The following is a 23,592-nucleotide window of genomic DNA, read 5'->3' on the forward strand; positions in this document are numbered from 1 at the left end:
TTGGGACACATTCGAGAGAGGATTATATGTGGTAAATATCAGAATTCTCTATGCCCTTTGAATCAAGGGACACACTTAGATTCTATTTCAATAATTACATACATTTACCAAATGAGCAAGTTCGAATAGTTATGCTACAATCTTATGGTTGTGCCTTTTGGAATATTTATAGGGGTCACATTTTTTTGAGGTGTCGAATATATGTATGAAATGTTTTAACATCAAGCTGTTTGGGCCTACTGAGAAGTGCATTATTGGATAATGTTTTGAGGAAGAAAATAAGTGTTGGTTTATAAAATATAGACGTCTCCAATCCAACAAGTAGAGGTTATATTGTTATTTCAGGTCTCTTTCGTTTGCCACGTTGTACTTGGGGTCGGATCGCACCTACCCAGTTTGCACCTGCTGGAGGCTGTCATTACACAAAAAATTCACTCTAATAAAAATAATACTATAATATATGATCACAAATACTCATATAATATAAGTGGAGTAGTAATAATACGATGATATTCACCTTCATAAGTGAATTAAGTGATCTATCTCCTCTAACAATATAATTAAAATATTTGTGGAGTGGCCCATCTTTTTTATTTTTGTACTTCTATATAAATACTGTTAGTAGTTTGTTAACTTTGATTAGTATGGATTTTTGAAAATATTTAACTAATTTAAGCTTCACTGATCAAAAGTGAAAAAGTTCCCAATTCTCAACTCATATGAGTGCAATATTATGAATTTATGATGATATATAGCTCGTTTGTTATACTACAATTTATAATTTAACTATATTTTCTCTGCGTCTGATTAAAGCAATGATGTGGAGTAATTAATAATTAGTTGAATCCATAAATTTAGGTTGATGTATTATAAATTAGGCAAATACGCCTCGACCAGCTCCAAACAGTTTGGAGAACAAAGCAATAATTCTCGAGAAGAATAAGCATTCCATATGTATGAGTATATTCCACTGGTTACTTGTTAATTGGCTTACATTTAGAATGATTATAAATTAAATCACTTTATTATTGAACAAAAGAAAACTTAATCTTTCCGAGGTGCAATAATGCTCAGGTTGGTGCCAACTGCCAAGCCACGTAGTGTTAATCACTTAAGTAAATTAATGGAATTAGTCAAACTTAATCCCTTCTTACTTACGTAAGAATAAATATTAAATAGTAAAAGTACAATTTGATTATTTTTCTATAGCGAAATCGTTCTAAGTATACATTTTGGTTCTCCATATTTTACCAAATGATGTGACATTTCACATTTGTATAAAAATATATAGCGATACTTATCGCTAATCATAAATTTTGAATTAACTATAGTTTAACTAAATTTAAAATTTGATAATCATGAAGTTTTATTTTTTTTATTGATATGAAACATTTCTCTTACAATTATTGGTCTAAATAAGAATATCACAGTTCAACTCATACCATATACGTTTATGTGTACAACATTTAATGATGTAACAGTTTTAATTTTAGTGGAGCCCTCATACCATAAGCAATCATCCCGTTGGGCTCACATATAAAAGCAAAATTATGTAGCTATAAAAATATGTAATATCCTTCTCATTAGGCCTTAAACAAGTAGTACTAGTAATTAGCTGTGTCATATTACTGTTATCGGTCTTATCTTTCTATCCAGAAATTAGTCATTATATACGACCTTCCTACTATAAAATCAAACCAAAAGAAAAATAGAAATTGGAGACTGACAAAATACCAAAATTGTAAATATATACCGTCCCTGACTGGCGATGGCCAAATGCAACTAAAACATTTCCTCTCACAATTTAGCAACATATGCCAGTTTTTTAGTTGAAAAGAAAAAAAAAATACTACAAAATAAATCATTTATCATTTCATTGTATACATTTTTCTTTTCTTCTTCTCAACCAAAGATGAAGAACAACGGCGCGGCTGACGTGGATGACCCGAAAGCCCCACTTCTTCCGCTCCAAGATCCGTCTGAGAGCGGATCGCGGGGCTTCGGTTCAATCATAAGATCCATTTTGACATTGAACAACTTCTTCATCCTGCTAGGTCCGTTACTCTGCGCCGTGGTATGTCTGTGCGTGAGGTTGAACGGCGGCGGCACCACCAGCCGGAATATGCTGGGGGTGCTGGCGTGGATCTTCACGTGGTGGATGACGGAGGCGGTGCCGATGCCGATAACTTCGATGGCGCCGCTCTTCCTCTTCCCCCTGTTCGGAATCTCCTCCGCCGACGACGTCGCCCATTCCTACATGGATGACGTCATCTCCCTCGTGCTCGGCAGCTTCATCCTCGCCCTTGCTGTTGAGCATTACAACATTCATAGGAGATTAGCTCTCAATGTAAGCCCTCCCAATTTAATCCATTTTTTTGATACAGACCTATTAGGAGAGAGAGCTCGTTTAGTTTATATACACCACATCAGTTGTTCTCACAACCGATGTGGAAATTGAGTCTGTAACAGTATTGGATTAAATTTGTATTTATAAATGGAAATGGTGCAGATAACAGTATTATTCTGCGGCGAGCCGCTGAATCCTCCGCTTCTGCTGCTGGGAATATGTGGTACGACAGCATTCGTGAGCATGTGGATGCACAACGTGGCAGCGGCGATGATGATGATGCCCGTGGCAACCGGAATCCTGCAGCGGTTGCCCACGGGCGAGGCTCAGTCGGAGCTGGTGTCGAAATTCTGCAAGGCGGTGGTGCTTGGGGTGATATACGCGGCGGCAGTGGGCGGGATGAGCACTCTCACAGGGACAGGTGTCAACCTCATATTGGTGGGAATGTGGAAGAGCTATTTTCCGGAAGCCGATCCCATCAGCTTCAGCACCTGGTCTTTCTTTGCCCTTCCTCTCGCCTTGCTTATTTTTGTTGCGCTTTGGGCCATCCTCTGCTTGCTCTACTGCAGAAAAGGCACCAGCCTCGCCCTCTCTGCTTACTTGGACAGAGCCCACTTGAAGAGCGAGCTCCTTCTTCTTGGTACGCTCTTCTTAGATATGTGTGCGTGTGCTGGCCTTGTGGTAGAGGGGTTGTCAAACCTTATGGTAATTTTTATATAATGCAGGTCCAATGGCCTTTGCAGAAAAGATGGTACTTGTTCTGTTCTCGGTGAGTTACACATTTTCAAATTGCAATTCCATCTGGTTACAAAGATTTTAGTTAGAAATGCATAGGAAAAAATTAACAAAACTCTTTCTTGACATGTGAATTCAGCTTTTGGTAGTATTGTGGATGACGCGGAACATAACGGACGACATACCTGGCTGGGGATCTCTGTTTGGCGACCGTGTGGGCGATGGAACTGCCAGTGTAAGTGTTCTCAAGTGAAACAAAGATAACTATAACAATACGGCAGAGAGAACTGAAATCACTATATAAGTATAATTGACAAATTCTATCACCAATTTAGTTTTAGGATGAATTTCTACAAGACCAAAATGTATTCAAGTTTAGTATGTGTGAGCAGGTGATGGTGGCGACGCTACTATTCATAATCCCAAACAAAAAACAGGCAGGTGAGAAGCTAATGGACTGGAACAAATGCAAGAAGCTGCCGTGGAGCATTGTTCTGCTTTTGGGGGCAGGGTTCGCCATCGCCGAGGGTGTCCGGACGAGCGGGCTAGCAGACGTGCTCTCGGAGATGCTCGGGTTCCTGGAGAGTGCGCCGTACTGGGCCATAGCTCCCGCGGTGGGCATTGTGAGCGGCGTCATCACCGAGTTCACCTCCAACAACGCAACCACAACTCTGGTGGTGCCCCTGCTGATCCAGATCGCAAAGAGCATGCATCTCCACCCGCTCCTGCTCATGGTCCCCGGTGCTATAGGCGCGCAGTTCGCTTTCCTGCTGCCGACGGGGACGCCGTCGAATATCGTGGGGTTCAGCACAGGTCATATTCAGATAAGTGATATGGTGGTAGCAGGGACTCCCCTCAAAGTTGCTGGAATTCTCGCTCTTTCAATTATGATGCCTACCCTTGGTAATTCATATTTTTAATTTTTGACGATTATGGTATAAATTGATCGTGTTCCTTTCAATCAATCTCAGGTATTTAACCATGAAATTGTGTGTTACATGTGCAGGGGCGTATGTTTTTGGTACAGATGAGCCAATGCTCAACTTTTCATGGAGTAAAATGTAACAAATTCGGTGTTCAGGTGGACGAGAAGTGCATTTTACCAATTAAATTGCGTTTCATCTTCTAGTTCCAAGCTTTTGTGTCTCTTTGTGCCTTGGGATATATAATGTTTTTGAAAAATCATTGTATGTATTCTTTTTGTAATTTCTAAATTATGTCCGTTGAAAAATTATAAAAGAAAAAAGATATAGAAAAGATAGTCTCAGTTCAATTATTTTGTAAGGTTTGAAAAATATTGCCTTGTTGTTTCTCGGACTGCGGAAATCAAACACATTTTGAAACTATATTATGGATTGTAGGAGTAACTTGTTAATATATAATGACCCTTTTTTGTGATATTTGTCATATCAAGTACTGGGATCATTCAGCCAGGCTATTATATCCAAGAATTTAAGTTTACATCGAGGAATCCAGCTTCTTGTTGGAAGCGTGGAGTTTAAATGGTTGTAAAGGCAATGTATCTAACCTATTTATATGACTTTTTATATGTGCAGTGTGTGCTAGTTGTTACAATAATTAATATTAATAACTAATAATATAAGCATTCAGTACTGAAATCAGCAGTTACGCTGATTAGAAGATTTAAAGTTTCAAAATAGTGATAGGATTATTACTTCAGCATTAATTCTTAAGAATATTTATTAAAATAATTTTGTATGTCATCGCTACATATTTCTTTGTAATTTATTAAAATGGCTCGAACTAAAACTAAGCAATAAAATTCTGTATGTCATCGCTACATATTTCTTTGTAATTTGTTAAAATGGCTCGAACTAAAATTAATTAGTAATTAAATAAAATTGACATCATGAAATTAATACTGTTCTATATAAAAACAATCATGATTACAATAAAAATAAACTAAATAATTTTGTATAATAGTTAATCATTATTACAGCTAGTTATTATTATTATTATTATTATTATTATTATTATTATTATTATTATTAAATAAACTAAATAATTTTGTAATGGATTCTAATTGGAATTATTAATTCAGTTTATAACTGAAAGTTGAAGATCACGATTTATGCATCAATGATAATTTGTATCAATGTGTGTTTCACGTTATTAACAACTAGTATCTCTCCCGTGCGATGCACGGCACGTTATATTTATTTGTAAAATTGAATATATTATAAAATTATTATACACTAAAAGGAAAAAATAAAATTTTGTAATATTCATATTAGTCTACAAGTATTAATTAAAATCTTTTAGATATCCAATAAAAAAAATGGAAATGCACATTACCAACATATAAAAATTAGAGTTAAGAGTGTATTTAAGGAAATAAAATAATACTAAGTATTAATTAATAAATTAAAGAAAAAAATCAACCACAAAATCAAATTTATATAAAAACAATTTTTATGGAAATAGTTAAACTTGAGCTTAGTTGATTCCAATAATGCATAACGCAATTAAATACTCACAAATAACGGAAAAGTGAGGAAATCAAACAAATTTCTTGTACCTTTGTTTTTAATCTCATTGCAGATACGAAGCAGGTGGCAACTAAACCCCACTATCGTTAGGCTGAAATTTTTGCAATCTTTTTATGGATCGTTTCCCCCATTTATATTCCAAATATAAGCATCAAAATTTATTTCCAAAACCTTTTTCACTTCCTCCATCCCTTTGACTTCCCCCATTTATTCATCATAACAATAAAAAAAAACTTTTTTTATTTATTGCAAAAATTTATAACTATTAAAGTGGCATTTACATTTTTTTATTTAATATTAATATAAAATTGTTCAAATGACAATTTTATTATTTTCTCCAAAACTCCCCTTTTACTGTTTTATATATGTATAGATTCAAAATTAAAAATTAATAGCCCATTTTTTGAGTAAATAAGAATTTTAAGTATATACGCTATAAATTTCCACTTCTTTGGATATAAATAAAACCTTTTTTATGTAAGTATTTGAAAAATAATTTAAAAAAAGGAATGAAATAAAGTAAGCATATATTACAAATATGAGACAGCTAGATAAATTCATAGAATAAAATATAAAATACAACTTGAAATTAAAAATGAAAAGAAATAAGAGGCTTTACATCCATTTTTCTTCTACAAATTTTCTCATCCTCGCTGATTGCACGGTACTTCTCCCTAAGTTTCTCTTCTCCAATTTGCTAAACAACAATAATATCTCTATTTCTTGTTCCCTTTCTATTATTCTTAATTTTTGTAGGGTTGAAGGCAAAGATGTCGTCTTTTGAATGTTGCTTATGAAGTTTTCCAACTTTACTTGAGTCCGTCGTTGATCTGCAATAAAAATAGAAAAAGAAGACTAATCAAATGTAAAACAACATACAGGAAGAATATTAAATTAAATTTACTCTAGAAAATCAGTCGATCAACTTGGAATGTAAAAATCCAATTCGGAAGTAGTAGTATTTATAGTTAAAAAAGTATATTAGGATTATGCTGCAAATTGGTGGCATATTAATTCTTAAATTTACTCCATAAAAAATTAATTTCCACCCTAACAATTTTACACACAATAATGCGATAATTGAACATCAATTTACTTGAAGCTCCCGTTATTAACCAAAAAATTGTAAAAGAATGCAGAAATAGATGGCTAACAAACTTCGGAAAAACACACATATTAAAATGTGGAGAAAGGTGTGTGGTGCATTTGGTTTTATAACTCTATCTAGTGTACAAAAACTACAGCCCGGAACAAAACAAACTGCGTACTTACATCAAAGATAAAACCGCATGGGTGAAGCCGCAACTCGTGCAAAGTACGAAATTATTTGCTCTTTCTCTAGCATCTCTATTACTCAAAACTGTAATTAAGAGCACGAACGAAGAGAATAAATTGTAACCCTCCAATCTTGAACTCCAACATCATTAGCATGAAACATATTTAAGAGTTAGAAAATGTTTTGTTTTCAAGTCTTGCTTTTCTTCGGCTATATGTTGTTGTGCAACATTACCACTAACTATACCACTAATCCACTACTTATGGAAACTAAATAACCAATTAACACTTAATCACACATTTTATATATTTTTTATTTATTTAATATCTATTTTAAATGGGCATTTTCCTAAATACCCCTAAAATTCTTCTTATTTCCCTAAACACCCCCAAAACTCACCTTTTATATATTGTATAGATTGTCTACAAATTAAGGCCATTTAATTATTTTCCCACACCATTGGCGGTTACATCAATTGTGGCCATGGAATCCGTTACATGATTTAGTAGTACTTCATAGATATAGAGGAAATTAATAATTTTTATAAATAGGAATAACAATTTAGACTAATTTATTTCATGACATTTATTACACGTAAATATTAATTCCAGTTACTACAAATACCTATATTTGCCTCAAAGTTTTAAATATTTAAATTTATACCCAAAATTAAAAATAATTCAATATTAAGATCAAAACTCGCCTTTTATATATGTATATAGATATAGATTTATAGGATAATATGTATATATACAATTTTTGTCAGTTTATCTTTATTCTACTCTCTCCGTCTCACAAAAATATATGCACTTTTCATTTCATCCGTTCTATAAAGATGTTAGTACTTCTATTTATAGAAAGTTGTCCACAACTCATTACTTATATACATCAATTTATTTATAACTTACTCCCTCCATTCCAACTAAGTTGAGACAAATATTTTGGGCTATAGATTAAGAAATTGTGTTGAAAAGTAGGAGAGAGAAATAAAGTAGAAAAAATAAAGAGAGAGTAAAGTAGATGGTAGAATAAAGTAAGAGTCATTGGATGTTTTGTTTCTTATTTAAAAAGGAAATGACTCAACTTAGTTGGGGACATTCCAAAGAGGAATACGACTCAACTTAGTTGGGACGGATGAATATATCATTAGAGTCCACCCTTAAACACTAATAATAATGTGAGTTTCATTATCCACTAACATTACTTTAACTGTCATTCTTACTCTCTTTCTTACTTACTAATTGTACATTAAGTTTCTACCATTTCAAATGCATATATTTTTATTTTAACGTAATAATTCGTATCCAACAATTCCATACATAACACGGCAATCCCTATTACGTTACCACAATCTTATAACACATTTATGTATTTAACTTTATCAGATTTTGACCGCAAATTATGATAAACCTATACGTTTCATCCATTGATGCCCTATAAATAGCATACCAAGAAGAGATCTATATTCTCACAACAAAAAATATTAAGCCACAGAGTAGTCGATCAAATGGAGCTCAAATATCTCTCTATCTTCGTGATTTTAAGTCTCACGGCGGCCTCCACCTCCGCCGCCACATTTGGCGGTCGTAAAGCCTTGGCTTCCACTTCCGCCACCGCACCAATTCCGGCCGACTCGGGTTTTACCAACTTAAATATAAAAGACCCTAAGGTGATACAACTTGCACATTTTGCAATTGATGAATTCAATAAAGCACAGAACACCAAGATAGCCCTCTCCTCATTGTCAGAGGCGATACAAATAGGAAAAAATTTTGAACTTGCGATCGTCGCAGCCGAAGACAAAGATTCAAACGAGTATTTTTTTAATGTTTCTGTTGACAAGGGTGTTAACAAACTCACTTCTTTTGTTAAAGGGTAGTGAGGTTTTACAATTTTGTAATGTTGAAAATAAAGTAAGGTATATTAAAATGTGGTGTCCTTTTATCTTTTTTATTTATTTATTTTTGGTATATGCTTAATTTCATATCTTCTTATGTTGATTTTGTGATGTTTAGTAATATTAGTCTGTGTAACGGCATATAATTTAACTAGCATTTATGTTTCTCTCATGAAGAGAAGCAATTCAATAAACAATATCGTTAAAATTGAATTTAAATGGACTCGCACTACAAAACATAATGTAGCAGTGGCATGATTGTTGAAAAATTATGAAAGTCATAGATGAAATAAAATTGTGACTATCTTATCAGTGAAAACTATTATTTATATCTTTTTAAAAATCGATTACATAATTTATTAAAACTCCTTGAGAGTGTGTTTGATTTGGGTAAAAAATATAAAAATTTAGTTATAATATATGCATCCGTATTGGATCCCACCCATCAATTCAATTATAGGATGTGTGTGAATTTTAACATCATCATTCTGCATAAATAAAATCCATCGAAACACTTAATTTTGAAACTATATGCCTAAAACCATATTTCCATTATATTACAATTCTCTACTTTTGTATTTTTAAACTATTACTCCTATGCTGATTTTAAAACTACTAAGACGCATGCATCATCAATAATGAATTTGTACTCAAATCTCTAGTTGCAAAATTTGTAGTATAACTAATTAGTTGGATACATTTGGCCCAACAAGCGAGCCCAATCCAATCATGGGTTCATTAGGCCATCCTATAAGTTCTTTCTAAAATAATTAAAATATTAATGAACTCGTTCAATTAGATTTATTTTAGAGAGCTTATATGCTCTTGAAGCGAAGCTTATAAGATAAAATGTCAAAAGAGTAATAACTTATAAGTTTGTGAACAATTTTGAATAATTGAGCTTATAAGCTACAAAAGACACTTTTGAGTTAGAAAGCAAAAAAAATGGTTAGAAAGAGAATGTGAAAAAGACAGTTGAAATTGGATGTTTATATATTGAAAACAAGAAAACGCAGCTTAATTAAACGTAGTTATGCCAAATGAATACCACGCAATTGACAAAATTTGGGAGCCTAACTAACAATAACACTAGTGGTTATGCACAATACGATAACTTACTATGGAAACCTAATCCCTGGCTCACAATGAATTTGGGAGGTTCTATTTTCAGCCATCTTAGAAACTAGGAGATCGATTTTCAAACATCTGTCAACCATAAAATAAAAGGCATGCACGCACCAACAACATAGAAAACAATTTTATCTGAATTATATGATTATCATTTATTTATGTTAGTATTAATTTTGTTATATGCCAGTTTATTAAAGATAGAATTATTAAGAACAAAAAGAATATGGAGTACATATTAATTTTCTCCATTAGTTTTGAACTTGATTGTGCTACCTGAAACTTAACATTAGAAGTTAGACTTAAAATTATCTAATGTGATAAAAATTAACCTAATTATTTCACAACTAAGGTGGTGTTCGGTTTCCAAGATAAAATAATACCAAAATACAATCTAGGAATGAGTTGTGAGATTATTTTAGTCAGGGGGGGTTAGCTATGGCTAATTATCCAATGATTATCCATCTAAGATTGAGTTGTGAGGTTGAATCTCATGAACCAATCATACTACAAATTTAATCCCGGATATAATCTTGCAAACCGAACACCTCTAAGTAGAGTTGACTGATTTATAACCCTATACTTGAGTAAGTCGTTTTTTCTATTTTATTTTAAAAAAAAAGGCAATTTTTTTAGAGTTTAAAAATGGTAAATCTTTTTAAAATAAATAATGCGTGGGTAGAGCCCGCCTTATTTATTAATCTTATAGCCACCAAATTCTTATATTAAAAAAATTAAAAATTTTACTTTTATGGAGTTTTAATTGTTAAGTAAAAAGATGTTAATTAAGGCTCTCTCCAATATAAATAGAAGGTTGATCCACAGGAAATCATAATCATAAAATCATGGCATCCAAATCTGTTCCCATTTTGTTGGTGATTCTCTCAATTGTGGCGGTGGTGGCCGCGACATCCCTAGACCGAGCTGGCGGTTGGAAGCCGATCGGGAATCCGAACGCGGCGCAGGTGGTTGCGGTCGCAAATTTCGCGGTAGCGGAATACAACAAAGAGAAGAAGACGTCGTTGGTGTTGGTGTCTGTGGAGAAGGGAGAATCGCAGGTGGTTTCTGGCATCAATTACAGGCTCCTCATCTCCGCCAAGGATGGCGCCGCTGAAAAAACCTATTCCACCGTTGTTTATTCCAGCCTCGCGGGATCCATATCTCTCCGTTCCTTCGACCCAATTCAAAACTAATTTCCAATTAACTGTATTTTCCATTACCGAAAAAGCTGTATAATTTGTATCTTCGCGATGGATATTTTGCCTCCGATTCATGACCTATAAATACAGATAAATATAATTCATATCTATACGTATTTTATATATCGTTTCTCTATAATTTTGGATTTTCTTCATCAGTTCGCATGCAGTCAACGAAGGGTTTCTGGATTTTACATTCATGAATGATTGCATATTGGAGAGGTGGTACATATTTTTATCGTAATGCAATGTTAAATTTGAAAATTGCAAATTTGAGACTTTTGAGTTATGCGTATAGTTCTTGTGGGAAATCATAACACTTTCATATTGTTTATTTCTTCGAACTCCCGGGGTTGTTTGGTTTGCAAGATTGTATTCCGGGATTAAATATGTAGTGTATTTGGTTCATGAGATTCAATCTCACAACTCAATTCTAAATAAATAATCATGGAATAATTAGTCATAACTAACCCTTTATAATTATTTTATCTATAGTAAACTGAACACCACTCTAGTTAACATAGGAAGGATATTTTATTGCAAATGTCAAATATGTTGTCTCAGTTCACCAAATAAACTCTCTCAATTCACAGTCATCACAATTGCTCAAATTGAATCCCAGACATATAAAATTGGGTTGGCCAACCATCAAACATTACATTCCATTTTGGGAGGTTTATATAAAAAGTAAATAGAATTATGCGGATGGACTGCAAAGAAATATCTGGTACATATTCGCAGTCTGAGGGAGTATAAATGACCAAAAATTAAATTTTATGAAACTTATTTTTTAAGAAAATGCATTATAAGAAAAAACAAAATTTTCAATAAACATATAGAATTATACTTATACGCACTCAAATAAGAACGCTGAAAGATAAAATCAAAATAGTTGTAAGTATTATTGTCAATCTGCAATTAAATTTGATAGATTCTATGTGTTGTGTTTCTCGACATTTTTAAAGTAAAACCCAAGTTTACTTAAAGATGGCATGGCATGATTTTATTTTATGAAAATATTTTTGATTAAGTTTACTGAGTTCATGTTGTGAGTCCATTGATTGTTTTACCCTTTTTCTTCCCTGCTTATGAGATTCCCCACTAGTAACGATTCAACCGAACTTTTTATCTTTAGAAAGGACGGTCGTGACAAATCAAGTGAAGAGAAAATCAAAAGAAGAAAGGTGCAGAACCTAAGAGTGTCCACATTACCTGCGCCGCAGCGCCTATTGCTGCGCGGGGGAGCGCCGTGGTGAGGACGGGGCGGTGGCGGCAGGCGAGCGGCGGTTTTGCGGTGGCCTATTGTGAGCCGCCCAGACCGCCGCTGCGGTCAAAAACATTTTTTTTTTCACATTTTCTTAATTTATTTTGTGATGACTAAGCAGACAAGTTTTTTGTCCCTGTACTGACTAGGCAGACAAATTTTGTGGTTGTGGCGTGGCTGTTCCGTCTTATTGTGGATACTCTAAGAATAAAGATACCTTGAAAGGAATGCAACAATTTGATATGATAAAGGTGAGAATCATATTTCCATAATGTTTATTCGTACGATTGATGTTTGTCAAGAAGCTGGTGTAGCTTATATTTACTTCCGCAGATAGATCAAGAATTTCAAAAACAAATACTCCCTCCGTCCCCCATAATTTGTGACTATTTGATCCGGCACGAGTTTTAAGAAATGTAATAGAAAGTGAGTTGAAAAAGTTAGTGGTATATGGATCCTATTTTTATATATTAATTTTATAATAAAATGTGAGTGGAATGAGTTAGTGGAATGTGGGGTCCACTACCAAAAATGGTAAAAGTGAAAGGTGACAAATTTTTAGGAACGAACGAAAATGAAAATAAGTGATAAATTTTTAGGGATGGAAGAAGTACTATAATTTCTTCTTATAACAAATCTATAAGAAATTGCAAAGGACATTGTTATTATTTGTTTCTCCTCTGACCTCTCATCTTCTGTAGACAAGTTAACATCTTCTTCACACAACTCTTTAACAATTCTAACTTCTAGCTAATGCAAATAAAGAAATTGAACTACAACCAATTCCATGAATCACAACTATATAGCGGGATGACTTGAGTTTGACTTGCTCGCCAAGATGACTTGAGTTTGACTTGCCACGCTGCTCAATCAGCTAAGGCATGGAGGTTGCCCCATTCAGTTGTGGCGTCTCTGACTTGCTCGATCTGTAGCACGCAGAGAGAGAGAATTGGGGAAGTGGAATCGGTAACAGAGGCTATATCATTTTGCCAAACATTAAAACCAGACAAGATATGACTATGTTGTTAGAGTTTGTATACTAGAAATCACGTTTCGAGTTATTGAATACTGTAAAACTCTTATTTTATTTTCCAAGGAATAAAACAGATTATTTTGTCATAATATTGTTATATTTTACATTTAATGGATGTTAATTGCATGTTTAAATGTATAAGTTAACTTAACAAGGTCTAAGTCTTTGTTTTAGTAGACCGGTTGTGGAAGGCGTCCACTTTAAGGTAACACGGTCAGTTCTAAATAAAGAAAAAGAAGAATTTCACAACCTAGATGGAATTAAACTATCTATCGAGAAAGGTTGCAATGTCAGTCCGCATATTTCTAAGCCTTACTGAAATAAGATGACATTGGTGTGGTATAACACTGAACGGATCTAACGGCAAGACTTGTCCTTAGGCTATCTACTGAAAAGCGAGGTCTTGATAAATATTTGTTTCTTAATCAATGTAGGTTAACATTGAGCATACGGTATTGATTATGCATTACTTTGACTTATCAAATAGTGCGGGTTTTTCGTAAACCAATAAACCTGATATATTGGGTAGTGGTGATTAATATCTAGCGGTGCTAGGATTGCTATTATATTGAATCGTGCGCGAGGAGAGTCTCGTTTGATAATGTTCACAAGAGGAGCGCGAAACAAGGTTTTATTATTCGGAACCTAGCTAATTGGAGTTTGATTACTCTATGAATAATAAATAAGCGTTTCATGCTAAGTGCACTCTTGGAATTAATAAGAAGTTAATTAATTAAGTCCATAGCAGACATTAATTAATTAATGGACATTTTTATCTTAAGCGCGGTAAATGAAAGTTAAAACGGAAACCCGGATTACTTATAATTTCGGATTTGGATGGGGAGAGTTCAATATTACTTACTGTAGTGGCTGCTCGTAATATTCCAATTAACCTTATATTAAATTGTGGGTTCAATTTAATTAGTAAAAAGTAAATTGGATGAGCCCATATCCAAAACCTTCCATAGATCCCTGTCTGGGCCCAAAAGAACTTAATATAAATAGGAGAATAAAGGAGACGGAATGATCACAATTTTTATTCTTAAAATTTTCGAAAATTTCGCCCCCCTCATATTGAGCTGGTCGAATTTCCCTCTCCTCTTAGGAGTAGTTTTTTTGTCTCTTTTATTTAAGTCCTATCAAAAATTTAAAACAAATATATAAGTACCTCCATTAGAAATAAATAGACATGTCACATTAGAGTTGTGATCAATGTTGAACCCCTTTTAAAAACCGAACTAGAGACCAAATATTGTCCATCCATTTTCTCAATCTTGTGGTTAGGATCAATTTACCATTATTTCATTATATTATCCAAAAAAACTTGTTGAAGGGTATTTGGGGAATCAATATATTATGAAACACAAAATACGTGTTTCTTCCCATCTCTCAATTCTTCAATTGCCGATCTCTCATTCAATCTTCATCGATCTCCTTCTCGCGATCTCCTTCAATCTTCATTGATCTCCATCATTGGACAAATTGGAAAGGACATCCGCAGCAGAGGAAGAAGAAGCAGAGCGCGGAAACCAAACACACAACCTCGAAGGCGGAGACGAATTTGAAAAAGACGTCATCTATAAACCAGAGGTGCAGATTGAACCTCTTCTTCCACCGCAATGCGGCAGAGCTCCTCAACTTCCACCACCACGAACTGTCGCCGCTGCCGGAGGAGGTGCTTCTCCCGCTCTCGCCCCAGCTGCTGCTGCTCCCCTTCTTGTTCAGCCTCTTGAAGAACAATGAGAAACTAGAATATTTCTCCATGAATCGGTTCCTCTGCTGATCTGATTGAGAACGTAAAACGACGGTTGGTTACGATGAGTTTTGGGTTTTTTTGTTTTTGCGAATTCTGAGAAAATTGTACTGTTATTGGCTACAAATTTGAAGAAAATGTATACAAATCATTGTTATTTAGATTTCTATATTTACTTCATTCAACTAGACTATTACTTCATTCAGTTACATTATCACTTCATTCACCTAGATTATTACTACATTATTTAACTATTTATATTAATTCATTTGACTAGATCACTATTTCATTTTATTATATTCTATTACTTCATTTAAATAGTTTTATCACTTCATTCAACTAAGTTATTAGTATTACTTTAAGGGATTCTTCAGCATATGAGGAAGAGTGATCACTACTTTATTCAACAAGTATACAACTTCATCATAATAAGATTTTACTTCATTGAACTTCAATTGAGTTATTACTTCAGTCCATTACCTTATTAAATGAGGTTATAACTTCATCAACATTGACATATATCATAATAAAGAACAAATACTTCATTTTGAAAACACTTCACATAGTCTATTCGCTTTAAATTTGGTAAAAAGGTTAAACAAATTCAAATTCAAAGTGGAATGAAGTAATAATCTACTGGAATGAAGTAATTAACTATTGGAATGAAGTAATAAATCTACTGGATGAAATAATAAATTATAGATGTAATTTGACAAAAATACCCTCGATTGAAGTAATTTGGCTACCTAATGAATGTGAAATTTTTCACTACATCATCTCATCTCATCCATTAAAAACTAGATCCAAGGTCTCTAATTTGGTCTCTAGTTCTAAGACTAGATTTGTGAATAATAGGACTCTGTCACATTAATATCTATATTATTCCCCATATAGCAACACATTCTCAACCCCATTTAGTACATAAGAGGTAGTAATTGTTTTTAATATTCCTACTACAAAACCATTTATAACCTAGGGTCATTTTTGGGACGTTACACAATAAGCATCCATCAAAATAAATTACCCCAGCAGCTGAGGCATCAAACTACAGAAGGGTGTCAACGTATTATTAGGTTATCAAGGAACTGAAAATTTTCTTCCTTTTCCTAAAGCCGAAAGTTGGGGATTCAGGAAATCTAAACCCACCAATTCCATCCCCATCTTTTGACATTGTTCTCCCACGAAGTAAAAGTTATCGGACACTCGATATACTTACATTTTCAGAATATGTTGCTTCCAACAAATGAATCAAATCTTTTGCAGATTGACCAGGATTGGGTTTGATTTGTCCTCCGCCATTTAGGCATCCAGTCATTGGTGCAAACATTAAGGAAACAGAATTACTTTCAGATGAATATACATCAATTACACTCCTAAATTAAAATTAGAAGGTGGGTAAGAAAAATACTAGAAGGGCAAGCATTATCTTTAGAAAATGATATTCACACTTTCCAAATTTGATTTTGTAACAATGTTTCGCAAGTTCCTGAATCCATAAGTCATAACATAGTGCAAATCTCAACACAATTTTATCCTCAACCTGCATTAGAAAGAGATTCTCTTAGAAAAATAACACAAGATTACCCTTATTTTTTATGTGAAGTATCAAGTATGTCTATAGTGAAGAACAACTAAGATACAAATACAAATTCTTGCATGTATGCTACAGAGGAAGGTGAAATGATGAAAACAGACACCAGGGGAACGTATGAAGCATCATTGAACAAGGAATAAGAAGTATCAAGGTAAACCAAGTATGAGAGGAAATAAAGATTTAAAATTTCAGGCGAATCTGCTGAATGAAGGAATATTAAACTTACTTCCAAAGTAAGTTCACGTAAATCCGCATTCCTTACAGTCATATACTCAAGAGGACCGTCAATTTCCTTCCCAAAAAGCATCTTTGAGGCATAACGAAAAAGTGTGTCAGCATAACCTCCAGAGCTCCCACAATCTGGATTAAATTATCACTTGATCAGTCCCAGGCAATCATAGCCTGCTTCAGATAGTGTAGAAACAACAAACCCTTACAGTTTATCCACAGGAGAATCCTCCAAGGTTCTAAAATCAATTGATTGCATCTGCGATAATAATACATTTACATTTTAGATAAACATTATATAAAACAATAAATAATTGATCTGGCTGGTATCACAGAGATATACCTTAATTAGATCTAAAACCTCTCCAGTTGTCAATACTGAGTCGACCTCTGTAATTCTTTCAGCATCTGAATCTGACTGAAACATAAAGTCATCTCGAGCAGCCTCAAGCTTTTTGTCATAGCAGGGCATCACAGTCACGTGATATATGTCCTCTGGCCTGCTTGCACATACAGTAAATCCCCAAAATCAGAAACCATTTCTCTAGAGTTCATAAATATTCAGAGGCATAAGAACTTCTTAAGTGATTTCTAATGGGCACATACTATGATTTGATATATCAATTTTGAACGAAGAGTCCTGACTAACGGCTTCTAAAAATCTGAAAACAAGAGGACAATCAAGCAAATACACATGGATCTCATCACGGCACTGGTGCTTCAAAAGGTATTGGGCCAAAATGCATAAGCATTCACAAACAATAACAAGGCAACATAAATACTTGGAACCAAAAGTGTCTATTACAATGATTTAGAGCGCTTATCACCTAATACATAGTTGTTGGCAAATGTGATTCTTAATGGCAGCACCAATTGTTTGTTGGGGACTTTTCACTGAAGAAATATGTGGAAGAATAAATGATCCAAGAGTTTTTTCGGCATAGCATATCCAACCTTCCATTGCATATCAAGGAAAATTCAATTACAAATTACAGTCAAGGAAGACATTTTTACGAAATACTCCCTCCGTCCCGGTTGAGATAAATTAATAAAAAATTCCTACAAAGTGTTAAAAGTGTTAAAAGTGGGTCCCAACATCCACTACAACTAATAAAAAAGTGTTAAAAGTGGGTCCCAACATCTACTATAACATTTATTTATTGGACACTCAATTAAAAGTGGGTCCCAACACTCAAACACTTTTTTCTTAAAACATGTGTCCGACTCAACCGGGACTCCTAAAGCAGGACGGAGGGAGTAATTTAGAAGTCCAATATACAAGGTCTACCTCCCAAAACGCCCCCTACCTCTCTACCACACACAACCGCACACAGATAACAAGTGGTCATCAAAGTTTATTAGGTTGAAAAGAGCAAATATTTGCACCTATAGCACACAGGAAGAGTGTTTTGTACTATTTTAGTACCTGGGCATGCAGATGAAATCATAGGAAGGGCTGACTTTGACTTCTCTTCACTAGCTGAATTGCTTTCTCTATAACGATATATGAATTCATTACAAGGCTCAATAAGTGCTAAATCTCGACTGCTGCTAGTATCAAAAATGGCTTTTACTCCCAAAGACTTCAACAATGTTGTAAGTTTGAAATACCTGAAATCATGAAAAAACTGGTAGTGCCAGGACCATGTACCCAAAATAGACAACCCAACAATTATTTGCCCAGCAAAAATAAATAAAGTACAACAATGATTTCTACATATAAAATCTTACCTGAAGGGGAGAAAGGCCAAAATGAACAGCAAGAGAAGCCCTAGACTGGGGAGAAAGGGAGAAAATTACAGCTTTTCCTTTGTTGAGGTTCAAAAGAAACTCATCTAAACTCTGCTTCTCAAGCATAACTGTCTCTGCAGAATTTATGCACCCACTGCACGAGAATCATGAATATTAGTGTACCAGTTTCAATTTTCTCTCCTCCCTCCATTCTTCCCCTGAACTTACTCACATACATACACACACACACACACACACACAAGTGCAGAGGAGTCCCTAAGTTACTATATCTAGCAACGGTGGTCATAAAAAAACAAACACGTTCATCCTGGAAACTAGAACCAATAGTTGTATTTACCTGGCTACAAGCTAAGCAGTCCTTGAGTGAGATCTTCAGAGGCTCCGTCTGAGCCGCTTTAGGAGCCATCCTTCCCAGCATTCTGTTCATGAGCAGCAACTAGAATAACTACAAAGAAAAGAATGGCAACAAACAAGATCATACTAAACAAGTATGCATTTTGAAGATCATGCACCAATGCTTCCAACAGGCATCTCAATTGATATTATACTTGAAAGAGAGAGTGTACTGACCTTCACTAATTGTGTCAAAATAAAATCCAACTGGAAATATTTACCAAACTCTAACAAAAACGCAAACAGTTGGACAATTTCAACAGCAGGGAGCAATTGCGATCACAATTCTCAAAAACCTAGCTGGTGATTATTTATTAAAAGAACTAGTTACCTCAGTTTTAATGACACAGCCTTGTGATGGAGCTATGTAATCGTTCAAGTCGCCAATTCTGAGCGTACCAGAAAATCTCTCCGACATTATCGTAGTTTGTATGGTGTACGATTCCCTGAAGAACGTAAGATATGATCTTCTTCTCCATAAACGTGACTTCTGATCCCCTTAATCTGCAATCAAAATTCACCAATTAAAATCTCAATTACACTTATCTTTCCTAAATCTGCAGTTCACGCCTCCACTCACACACAAAATAAAAAATAAAAAAAATTGTTCCTCAATTCACATTTTCATCACAAAGAAGAGAGAGTTGTTCCATTCAATTCCACAACTCTTACATGTAATTCATGTTCTTTTGCTTTTGTCTCACAAAGCCAATTCTTTGTTTTTTTTATCAAACTCAAAGAGTTTTCCATGGCAGAAATAGCAAGGAGTCCTTTTCTTTTGACACACAAAGTTCAATTTTCACCAAAGGTATCCATCATGTTTAGAAACATGAATCTCATACAACCATGGAAAAACTCAAATTATTAGAGAAACCGTTCAATGATCATAACTTCCTAACCTATAATCCTTAGACGCAACTTTTGTCTCGAAACTGAAGAACGGAAATTTAAGCAACAAAGGATTACCTTTGATTAAAGTTTGGGGGGCTGCCGGCTGTTTGAATGGCAGCGGCGTGGAGGAGAGGAGGACAACGGCAAGTAGTCGATTTGGGCTCCTGGGTGGGCCAGTTATTTATTTGCTTTGGGTTGATGCTTATAAAATGTTTTGGGCCCAATTTAATTTCTTTTTGCGGATCACCTTTTATTATTTTCTCTTGACTTCCAAGTTAATTTAAGTACTTCTAGAACTAATTTATTAAATGCACGAAAGCGTTGAGGACATGCGAGGCAGACGACGCGAGTATCAAAAACACGAAAGATGACGCACATTTCCTATTTGTGTACACTAGCTTGAGTAAGGCTCATCCTAGTCATAGCTAAATTCGTTAACTATTAGTAAATGGCGATCGAATAGGAAACTCATCAAAACAAAATACTGCAAGACATAATGTTTTTGGAAAGTAAATATGCTATTTCTTCAATAGTGTCACATATTTTAAATCTGTACTTTATCAGTCTCTGTAAGATGTGTATTTTTATTTGTAATTTGTACTCCTACCTATGAAGATGTTATTTTTTCATTCTCGCATTCAAATATCCAACTGTATTATTCCCCCTATCTTGTTACACACATTAACTCTACCTAAACTTTTGCCTATTTCATGAAAGTAATAATGTTATAAGACAAAGGAAATATTATAGAAAGTTGACTAAGAAAATAAATGAAAAGGAACGGTTAATATTTATATACTATGGGAATCAAACAAATAAGTGAAGAACAAAAAATTTGTACTAAAAAAGATGTAATTTTTTCATTCTCTCATTCACATATCCAACTATTTTCTCGCTTTAATTAATTATATTTAATAGCTTCACCTAAAAAATTTTCTGGTTCAAAAATATTAATGTAAGTTGACAAAGAAAAAAAATGGAAAGAAACGGTTAATATATATGTGGGGATAAAGAAAATAAGTAGTACTACAATAAATAAAAAATTATTGAAAACAAATGATATTTAAGGTAATTACTCCTTCAAATAATAACAAAATTAATATTTTTACTAGTACCAATATATTTACCCCTTCATTAAATGGAACCTTCTGGACTAAGATATATTGGTCTCAATAAATTCGTATTTGCGCGTCCCCGTTCCCCAATTATAAATATAACCGTCCCCCCTTACGGTCCACCCACCCATACTCAAAATCATGGCACCCAAATCTCTTCACATTCTCCTCGCTGCTCTCTCACTCATGGCGGTTGCGCTGGTTCCCATCTCAGCCGCTTCCCGTGGCCACATCGTCGGCGGATGGAAGCCAATCGACAATCCCAACGCACCGGAGATTGTCGAAATTGCGAAATTCGCGATTTCGGAATACAACAAGCAGAAGAAGACGGCCTTGGATTTGGTGTCTGTGGTGAAGGGAGAATCGCAGGTGGTAGCTGGTATCAATTACAGGCTCGTGATCTCCGCCAAGGACGCCTCCGCCGCCGCGCCCAAGACCTATTCCGCCGTCGTTTACTCCAAGCCTGGGCCGAAGTCCCTTAAGCTCACTTCCTTCGAGAAAATTAAAGACTGATCGCCGATTTTAGAAATTAGAAATGGCCAGATATTGTGTATCGGTATCCGATAATGAAGTGAAATAAATTTTCGAGATATTTGTATCTGCTTAAAGATTTGCAAGTTTTTATTGGATTTTTGTTGAGTGATTTTTGTGGTGAACTTTTACAATTTTCAGAGAAATGAAAAAAGATATGTTTTCGTGATCTACGTGTTTCTGTCGTGTAGAGTCACGACTCACGAGTGACGGCAATTGACCATCTGTCTATTTTCACATGTTTCTATGACTTTTTAAGACTTCTTTATTTGATGTTTCTTTGAAATAAAGAGAAGCATAAATTCAACTAAAGATAAATGGTCACGCAACCATCTTAATTTTGAGTTCTACGTGAATAACACACTTTGATTGGAAATTCCATCGTTTAGAGATTTTGTTAGTATTATTATGGATATATCATACTCTCTCCATCCACAATTTTTTATCTCATTTTAATTCGGTATAGATTTTAAGAAATGTGAAAGAAAGTAGTGGAAAAGTTAATGCAAAGAAAAAGTAAGTCCTACTTTTATATACACGTATTAATTTTGTGGATGTCCTAAAATAGCAAATTGAAACATTATTTTAGGAACAAAGGAAGTATATTATAAAGTTATCTTTTCAGAAGTAGATGGGCAACTATAAATTTTCTTTAATATGTATTTGCTTTCCTTTTTTTCATTTTTTTGGAAAACGAAAAATAATTTTGAGTATACTTATACCATAAAGGAGAAGTGTATGACTAGTTGCACAAAATTTCAACCTTCCGAATTTGTAATGAACACATCTTCTGGAGGGAAATAAACTTATACCATAAAAATGGAAAATTAGCTTAGAGAGGAGACCTAACTTTAAATATGTCCCATAGGTGTTTTTCAAATGAATATTCTGTCGAAATATTATTTGAACAAAGTGGAGATAATTGGATATTAAAAATGTACATTAATTTTGAACAGAGTGGAAATAATTGGATATTAAAAATACTCCCTCCGTCCCCGATTAAGATTCACACTCTTTGACTTTTTGTGTGTAATAAATTTGTTAGATAATGAAATTTTGTGTAATAAAATGGAGTTAGGTAATGACATTTTTGATGTCCAAATATAGTAAGTAGGAAGTGTGACTGACTCTTTATCGGGGACGGACTAAAATGAAAAGATGTGACTCTTAATCGGGGACGGGGGAGTATATATTACTCCCTCCGTTTCTTCATAGTTGAGGCGGAACTTTTCAGCACGGAGTTTTAGAAATGAATGTTGGGTATGTTAAATAAATAGATAAAAAAAGTAAGAGAGATGAAAAGGTAGAGAGAATAAAGTATAAAATGAATAAAGCAGAGAGAATAAAGTAAGAGAGAGTAAAGTAAGAAAGATAAAAAAGTTACTATATACTCCCTCCGTCCCATTAAATATGCAACATTTGCTTTTCGGCACGAGATTTTATGTAGTGTTATTTTGTGAGTTAACGAAGAGAGAGTAAAATAAGAGAGAAGAAAAAGTAGAGAGAGTAGAAACGTTTCATTTTTAATGGGATAGACTAAAAAGAAAAACGTTTCACTTCTAATGGGACAGAAGGAGTATGAAAATGACTCAACTATGAAGAAATTTCCCGAAATGAAAAAATGACTCAGCTATGAAGAAACGGAGGAAGTAATTTTGATGACGGACTAAAATGACAAAAATAAATCGGTACAAATATTCCTTTTTAGTGATGGAGGCAATGTTTTTTTAGTAAAGACAGTTGCAGGAACTATGCGTCAACGTGCAGCAAAATTTAACTGAATTAAAAAAGTCTATCTAGAGTAAACTTCTAATTCGAAAAAAATCAAAAAGAGCAATATTTTATTGGTTCCACTGCATGTTAGTATTTTTTAATACAGCCAGAAACAAAATCATGCTATATGTTAGGCATTTGAGCCGATGATTAGACACGAATTTTAAATTATG

General features: G+C 34.2%; 3 protein-coding genes and 1 pseudogene across 3 annotated transcripts; 3 read left to right on the forward strand and 1 right to left on the reverse strand.

Annotated features, from left to right (window-relative positions):
• The first annotated feature begins 1,686 nt into the window (after positions 1-1,686).
• On the forward strand, positions 1,687-4,428 carry LOC125189096 (tonoplast dicarboxylate transporter-like). Its single transcript, XM_048086289.1, has 6 exons — positions 1,687-2,347; positions 2,510-2,987; positions 3,073-3,116; positions 3,222-3,317; positions 3,475-3,985; positions 4,089-4,428. Exons 1-6 carry the CDS (start codon positions 1,913-1,915, stop codon positions 4,145-4,147), a joined length of 1,623 nt encoding a protein of 540 aa, XP_047942246.1. The 5' UTR covers positions 1,687-1,912; the 3' UTR covers positions 4,148-4,428.
• A 6,310-nt stretch (positions 4,429-10,738) lies between these two features.
• LOC125189973 (cysteine proteinase inhibitor 1-like) lies at positions 10,739-11,086 on the forward strand. Its single transcript, XM_048087181.1, has one exon. The coding sequence runs from the start codon at positions 10,739-10,741 to the stop codon at positions 11,084-11,086; it is 348 nt and encodes a 115-aa protein (XP_047943138.1).
• A 3,583-nt stretch (positions 11,087-14,669) lies between these two features.
• On the reverse strand, positions 14,670-20,271 carry LOC125187324 (annotated as a pseudogene).
• A 939-nt stretch (positions 20,272-21,210) lies between these two features.
• LOC125187287 (cysteine proteinase inhibitor 1-like) lies at positions 21,211-21,815 on the forward strand. Its single transcript, XM_048083841.1, has one exon. It carries the CDS (start codon positions 21,257-21,259, stop codon positions 21,626-21,628), a length of 372 nt encoding a protein of 123 aa, XP_047939798.1. The 5' UTR covers positions 21,211-21,256; the 3' UTR covers positions 21,629-21,815.
• Positions 21,816-23,592: the final 1,777 nt, after the last annotated feature.

Source organism: Salvia hispanica, chromosome 5 (genome assembly GCF_023119035.1).
Source record: "Salvia hispanica cultivar TCC Black 2014 chromosome 5, UniMelb_Shisp_WGS_1.0, whole genome shotgun sequence".
Taxonomy (NCBI): Eukaryota; Viridiplantae; Streptophyta; class Magnoliopsida; order Lamiales; family Lamiaceae; genus Salvia; species Salvia hispanica.

Bases quoted from the DNA above. Each gene is read 5' to 3' on its own strand.
- LOC125189096 (XM_048086289.1), top strand. From the start codon at position 1,913: ATGAAGAACAACGGCGCGGCTGACGTGGATGACCCGAAAGCCCCACTT. The intron at 3,117-3,221 runs GTGAGTTACACA...ATGTGAATTCAG, and splicing joins TGGTACTTGTTCTGTTCTCG to CTTTTGGTAGTATTGTGGAT. The intron at 3,318-3,474 runs GTAAGTGTTCTC...ATGTGTGAGCAG, and splicing joins TGGGCGATGGAACTGCCAGT to GTGATGGTGGCGACGCTACT.
- LOC125189973 (XM_048087181.1), top strand. From the start codon at position 10,739: ATGGCATCCAAATCTGTTCCCATTTTGTTGGTGATTCTCTCAATTGTG.
- LOC125187287 (XM_048083841.1), top strand. From the start codon at position 21,257: ATGGCACCCAAATCTCTTCACATTCTCCTCGCTGCTCTCTCACTCATG.